At 46.5% G+C, this 7,500-nt stretch overlaps 1 protein-coding gene across 3 annotated transcripts in view; it reads left to right on the top strand.

Moving 5' to 3' along the window:
• LOC123514189 (probable G-protein coupled receptor 158) overlaps positions 1-7,500 on the top strand; it is a 187,670-nt gene that overhangs the window by 179,856 nt on the left and 314 nt on the right. Inside the window, exons 11-13 of one of the 3 annotated variants that reach the window (XM_045271842.1) lie at positions 3,693-3,818; positions 6,015-6,038; positions 6,983-7,500. The exon at positions 6,983-7,500 is cut by the window's right edge and continues 314 nt beyond it. In XM_045271842.1, the coding sequence (XP_045127777.1) occupies positions 3,693-3,818; positions 6,015-6,038; positions 6,983-7,159 (327 nt within the window). In that variant the 3' untranslated portion in view covers positions 7,160-7,500. The other 2 variants (XM_045271843.1, XM_045271844.1) reach the window with 2 other exon arrangements.

Genomic DNA, 7,500 nt, shown 5'->3' with positions numbered 1-7,500 from the left:
AAAATAAAATGATATAGGAAAAATAGTCTGCTCAGTATTTTTTCCTCTCTTACTTGAAAAACTTGAAATATTAGTTTTTAGAACACCACCATTTTTTTTTTTTTTTTCTAACATCGAGATACTTCAATAATATTATTCTGGTATAGAAATTGTTGAATCTTTTAATATAAACCTGATCCTTTGAGACCCAAAAAGTAAGTGCTTCATTTAGGGGCCGTCGTGGTACAGTGGAACCATGCGCGCTTTGGGGTCTGAGGGGTCTCCAAGCGCACGGGTTCGAATCCTCTCCACGGTCCGAGTGTAGGATGGGCTTCCTCATTCGGGGCAATGGTTTCCTAGCGGGTGGGCTTTGAGATAGGAGGTACTCTAATAAACAGTATCCCCTTTAGCCCATAAATTCCCGTGAAAAGCCCTCATGGTATAAATAAAAAAAAAAAAAAAAACCAGTCAATTTAACACAATTTGAATCTCTTGACTTCCAAACCATTAATATTCTGGAAGTTACTGGTCGTTTTCAAATTATCAATCCTTTTTAACACAATTCTGATCCTGTAACATGTGAAAAAGAGATATTTCATAAGCCGTGGAACATTTTTATATCATCCCAATCCCTTGACTAACAATACGTAAATATTTTTAGAAGTTATTGATCCCTCTAATAGTATTCAGGTCCCATTTTAAGACTGTCAATCACTTTTAATAGCATCCCGATCCCTTGACACTGGCAGACAGACACGCATCGGAGTCTATAAATATAAATAAATGAATGGATTGATACACGACGCTTTGATAATCACTTCATTACTCGTTTTGTTTTCAATTAACTTTTTATAATTGGAGTGCGTGGCGTGATGGAGGTGATAGTGCGTGAGTGGCCGGGTCTGCGTCACTGCAGCATTGTGTTTCACCAAGTATCATGAAAATTTAGCCACCTGAGGACGCCGGAGCATGGTAATTCTCACACCGACCGATGCTCTCACTCACTGATTGCTCTATATATTTCCCGTCTGTCCTGCTTTGAAACGTTCAGTGAGCTAATTTTATATGTCCACCATAACTTATACTTAATTATAGTTTAAAGCAGGGGTCTTCAACCTTTTTTAATGTCGTCCACCCCTAGCGGTGATTAAGTAGAAGCTGTCCACCCCACCCAGAAAAAGTCTCATTAAAATCTCACGTTCTTAATATTATCGGGGTCTTGCGAGTAGGCGAGGTGGCAACCTCAATGTTACAATAGGTAAATATGTATTTGTAGTATGTATTTTAAGAAATATAGGAGAGAGAGAAAGAGAGAGAGTCTCTTGTATATTATACAGACACGTGCAGGTGAGGATCTCGTCCACCCAGTAGTCCATCCCTATGCTCTCCTTACATATTAATTTGTATACTTACTTCTTGTCTTGCTTTGAAACGTCCTGTGAGCTAACTTTGTATGGCCATCAGAACTCTTACTTCCTTGTTAGTCAGAGGATTACCCAAGTCATTCTCAAGTCTATATACGCATAATCTGACTGATGCTTTCCCCTACTTTTTTTTTTTTTTTGTGTGTGTGTGTAAGAGGTGAAACTGGCTAAGGGCAACAGAAAAAGTTAAACAAAAAGGCTCACTTAGTTGCCAGTCTCCGTGCAGATCCGAGAGGGTTACCCAAAAGAAAGGGATAAATGTCTTGAAACCTCCCTTATACGTACTTACTATCCCCTTCCCTCTTGTCCTGCTCTGAAACGTGCTGTGAGCTAACTTCGTATATCCAAGACAACCTTTACTCGATTGATAAGTCGCCGCATTATCCAAGTCTTCATAGGTTAGGTAGAAATAGTTACACATTTGCCGCACGTTTTTCAATGAGAGAGAGAGAGAGAGAGAGAGAGAGAGAGAGAGAGAGAGAGAGAGAGAGAGAGAGACAAAAAAAAAGGCAAACGTTTTAGTAATAAGTCAACAAACTGATGAATATAATAAGCGAAAAGTCAAGCTCATGAGTACCAGAAAAATGAATAAAGAAAGACAAATACGAGAGTAAAACTATTAATATCTAACAACACACACACACACACACACACACACACACACACACACACACACACACACACACACACACACACACACACACACACGCACACACGGATACATAACAGAGGCGGTGTTTATGGAGGAGGAGGAAGAGGAGGAGGAGGAGGGTAACAAGTGCAAAGGTCTAATGATGGTCTAATGAAGGTTTGCTTGTGTGAGAGTGTATGGGCAAGTTAGTTCATTAATTAGGATCTGCGTCTGTGCCTCTCTCTCTCCCTCCCTCCCTCTCCTGCTATTGTTCACTCATATCCCTCCTCCTCCTCCTCCTCCTCCTCCTCCTCCTCCTCCTCCTCCTCCTCCTCCTCCTCCTCCTCCTCCTCCTCCTCTACAGTCTCTCTCTTCTCTCTCTCTCTCTCTCTCTCTCTCTCTCTCTCTCTCTCTCTCTCTCTCTCTCTCTCTCTCTCTCTCTCTCTCTCTCTCTCTCTCTCTCTCTCTCATGTCATGTGTGTGTGTGTGTGTGTGTGTGTGTGTGTGTGTGTGTGTTTCTACACATCCCCTTTCACTTTACTTCCCTTTACATCTCCCCTCACTACCTCCCCTCTCCTCCCTCCCCTCTCGTTCCCCTCTCACTCTTCATGCCTCTCATCCGTTCACTTGCTCTCTCTGGTATAATCAACCATTATTGCTACCACACTCTCTCTCTCTCTCTCTCTCTCTCTCTCTCTCTCTCTCTCTCTCTCTCTCTCTCTCTCTCTCTCTCTCTCTCTCTCTCTCTCCTGCCCTTCGTTTCTGCCATATAATTTAAACCACTATTCCCACGCTGTGTCATTTCCTCTTTCCCCCCCTTCTTTCTCTCCCTCTTCCTCTCCCTGTCTCCCTCTGTCCTTTCCTTCATTTCTGGTACACGGTTATGACCACTATTAACTCTCCCTGCCCCTCTCACTCTCCTCTCTCCTCTCCCTCCCTCTATAACCTGCTTCACATGTCATTCCTCCCTCTCTCCATCCTTCTTTACCTCTTACCCAGCGCTGTTACCTCTTTTGTGGCTCGCTGTGTCATTTTGTTAGTCAGGAAGGAAGAAAGGAAGGAAATGAGGAAGGTAGACAGGTAGGGAATCAATAAGTCAGTTTGTTAATGAGGTAGACAGTCACTCAACACATTTAGTTCATCAGTCAGTCAAATCATCAATCAGTCACTTAGTAATTCATTCACTCCATCTTTTATTGACCAAACCAAACTAGTTAACCGATCCCTCACTCACTCACTCACTTACTCACTCAGTTACCAAATTAATCCGGTAAAACTAATCTCTTTCTTCTGCAGGGCTAACTCTCTCGGCCCTGTTCGGAGACTGGCATCTAAGTGGGCCTTTTTGTTTAACCTCTTCTGTACTGGGACGCATTTTTACCTTGAGTTTTGGGTGTAATTAGACGATTTTATTTGCATTAGAAAAGGTTTATGGAGGTCAGAAGATTAATGGCCAGAGTCTTCACTATTTCAATCCCACATAAGTTTCTGAAGCATTATGAAATCACCAGATAGTAAGTACAGTAGATATAAAACCGTGTCATGGTACTGAAGAGGTTAATCATTTTTGTTGTCTTGGCCACTTTTCCCATCTTACATAAAGAAATAACACGTCACTCAGCCAACCACTCACTAAACCCTCCCCAACACTCCTGCAGGCGGAGCTGAAGCGGGTGTACACGCAGCTGGAAGTGTTGCGAACCAAGACGATGAGGAAGGACAACCCGCACATTTCCAAGCGGCGGGGCGGCAGGAAGGCCACACACCGCCGCTTTTCCATGCAGGTGAGTTGGTGCCTCTCGCTCTTGTCTGTGCTTCCATGACCCTCTCTCTCTCTTTCTCACTCTCTTTCTCCCTTCTGCCCACCACGTGCCTTGCCTGTCGCGTGTTTTCGGTGCCTTCCTACACTCTGGATCTGTACTCCTCTCACTCTTACCACTTGTTTTGTTTGTTTAGTAAGAAGCGTGTCTCCTTACCAAGTATTTTGTTTGCTTAGCGTGATGCGTGGCTTCCTTCACTCTGGATATCTTGTGCTTTGTCTTTTACTCAGGGGAAGGCTGAAGGTTAGGACAGTATGGAGGTACTGCACACTTATTACACCTGTATGCCTATCCAGCAGTGTCTTAGGTTAGTTGCCACAAGAACACAAGAGGTTTTAAGATACTTCTGGTAATTCTAGATTTTCACTATTGATAATGCTTTCTTTGGGGGGGGTGAGGAGGAAACCACTATCTTCATCAGGAACATTGTTTCAAGATGTCTCCGTAATTCTATCCGATTGGAGCCTCCACTATTTTCTTATTTACTAATTGTTTTATATGTATATACGTACACTCACGGTCAAAAGCAGAGTAACACACACACACACACACACACACACACACACACACACACACACACACACACACACACACACACACACACACACACACACACACACACACACACACAAACGCGGCTCGGTAGCTCAGTGGTTAGAGCGCTGGCTTCACAAGCCAGAGGACCGGGGTTCGATTCCCCGGCCGAGTGGAGATATTTGGGTGTGTCTCCTTTCAAATGTAGCCCCTGTTCACCTAGCAGTAAGTAGGTACGGGATGTAAATCGAGGAGTTGTGACCTTGTTGTCCCGGTGTGTGGTGTGTGCCTGGTCTCAGGCCTATCCGAAGATCGGAAATAATGAGCTCTGAGCTCGTTCCGTAGGGTAACGTCTGGCTGTCTCGTCAGAGACTGCAGCAGATCAAACAGTGAAACACACACCCGGTAGCTCAGTGGTTAGAGCGCTGGCTTCACAAGCCAGAGGACCGGGGTTCGATTGCCCGGCCGGGTGGAGATATTTAGTTTCCCGCAAAGATGTGTTGAGACTTGGAACAGTTTGAGTGAGGAAGTGGTGTCAGCAAAGAGTGTACACAGTTTTAAAGAAAAATTGGATAAGTGTAGATATGGAGATGGGGCCACACGAGCATAAAGCCCAGGCCCTGTAAAACTACAACTAGATAAATACACACTACCCGAAAATCGGTCTATGAACTCTGAGCTCGCTCCGTAATGGGGAAGACTGGCTGGTTGACCAGCAAGCTACCGTAGTGAATCACACACCGCGTAGTGTAGTGGTTAGCACGCTCGACTCCCAATCGAGAGGCCCGGCTCCGAGTCCCGGTAAGCGGAGAGGCAAATGGGCAAGCCTCTTAATGTGTGGCCCTTGTTCACCTAGCAGTAAATAGGTACAAGATGTAACTCGAGGGGTTGTGGCCTCGCTTTCCCGGTGTGTGGAGTGTGTTGTGGTCTCAGTCCTACCCGAAGATCGGTCTATGAGCTCTGAGCTCGCTCCGTAATGGGGAAGACTGGCTGAGTGACCAGCAGGCGACCGAGGTGAATTACACACACACACACACACACACACACTCTCTCTCTCTCTCTCTCTCTCTGTACCTGTGTTTAATCTTTCTCCGTCAATCTCAAGACGTCTCCTATATTGTCCTTAGAATATACCAGTTATCAGGTTTTGAGACGAGATTGTCACCAGACTAGAGGACTTAGGATAAGAAGACACGAGACAGTGGAAGTGAGTGCAGGAGATTCCATGTCTTCTATCCGCTACTCTGCTTCTCCCGGCATGAGCGCAAACTAGTGTCTCAATCTCCTTAGTCTGATCCTTCCCTGCTATGCTAAGATTCCTACCTTCTCTCTCGTACTGAATGTGCATGGAGGTTTTTTTAATACTGATACAACTAGATCGGTTATGATTAGTGGAAGAATACAAAGAATCAGATGTTAATGAATCACTGCACGTCATTACTAGACCTTTTGAATTACTTTTTTTGAGTCTTAGAGTCTTTTTTCGATATAAAGTGCAAAGACTTGTGCCACAGATCTAAAAGAATGGCAGATGCACAGGTCACTCTTTTATCTGTAGCTGCTGATGTGAGTACCGTACCGCAGACCAGACACTCGCAGACTAACCACCGATGCCTTGCCTTGCAGAGTCGCAAAGGAAGTCGAGAGAAGGTACTTGAAGATCTTTTTCTTTAGCCCACACCCTCATCCTCACCCTGCCCTGGCACCAGTCACGCTGATATTCTTTAAGTTCCCCCTCACCCTTGTTTAATCCACCATACACAGTCCAGAGTCATTCTGGCGCACACTGCCGCCTTGCCCTCACAAGGACCTGCCATTGTGGACGCCTTGTGAGGGCACTGCGCTGTCCTCAACCAACCAAACACTGTGGTGCTGTACTACTTTACTCTGCCTATGTCCTCTAAGCTGATAGCGTGCATACTATGTGTTCTGAGCTCACTCTCTCCACACCATCGCATCAATACACGCCAACATCTCGCACACACTCACTCACTATTAGGTGTTACTGTGTCTTGCTGCTGCTGCTGCCGCTGCTGCTACTGCTGCTGCCTCTTGTGTCGTGCTTGTTAACTAACACTTAAGTCAACACTCACCTCACTTCACATCCCATCAGCCTCTGCTTCCTGCCTCGCCCATCATTATTGTTTCTGGTTTGAGACAATGAGGAGATGTGGGTAATTTTCTTGGTGCTTGGTGTGGCCCTCTAAAATGTTATGCACATTCGAGTAACTGGCGTGCGTCACGGCGACCCGCGGTGACCCGCCTCTTGTGTTAGTTGTCGCCACACTGCTCTTGTTCCTCTTCGCATGTCACATTATTTTAGGATCCGCCTTTCGTACACACTCAGACTGTGAGACGCCCACGGAGCGTGCCGCGGCCCCTGGACCGGTGGCTCTCCCCGTGGGTGCCAGCACGGATCTGGGCGTGCTTGAAACCAGCGCAGCCTTTGACAGATACCTCTGAGAGTCCCGGGGCAGTATAGGTTTTTATCATGACACATCCACCAGCCAGAGGTGATGCACACCACCTCTCCCATCCCCCTCCTCTCTATCTCTCTCCCTTTCTTTCTCTCTGTTTTACCTCCCCACCGCCAGTCGTTCCACCGGCACCACCAACGCGCCCTGCACCACACCCTGGACGAGGGGGACATGACCAAGACGCCTGAGGAGTCCGTCTGCTCAGTCGAGGGCCCCTCTGTCCTCTCCGTGTACGCTGACGGCCCCTCGGACATAGGCACGCCATCCATCCTGCACCGCTCCTACAAGTTATGAGAGCGTTCCCCGCAGAGGTCGCCGTCGCCACTACCGCCACCCGAGTCGTCGCCCACGCTGCCGCCGCCGCCACACCGCAGGGACGATGGCTGTGTGTAGCAGGTCCAGGCTGGCTCTTATACCGTGATCGTCCCCTTGTGTGTTGTTTGTGTGAGTCTTCATGGTGTGAGATGTGACGCTTCTCTGACACTCTCAGTGAGCCAGAGCCTGGAGTGTGGGACTGCCCGAGTAGTGAGTGAAGGGAAACTCTGTGATGGATTGTAGCATATTTACAAAAGCACGTATAGATAAAAACACAAGTAAAGATTGACCTTCAAGGAAAATTAGCTAGACTAAGAAGG

Source organism: Portunus trituberculatus, chromosome 37, assembly GCF_017591435.1.
Source record: "Portunus trituberculatus isolate SZX2019 chromosome 37, ASM1759143v1, whole genome shotgun sequence".
Taxonomy (NCBI): Eukaryota; Metazoa; Arthropoda; class Malacostraca; order Decapoda; family Portunidae; genus Portunus; species Portunus trituberculatus.
The sequence above is the reverse complement of the archived record's forward strand: the minus strand, read 5'-3'. Positions and strand labels throughout refer to the sequence as shown.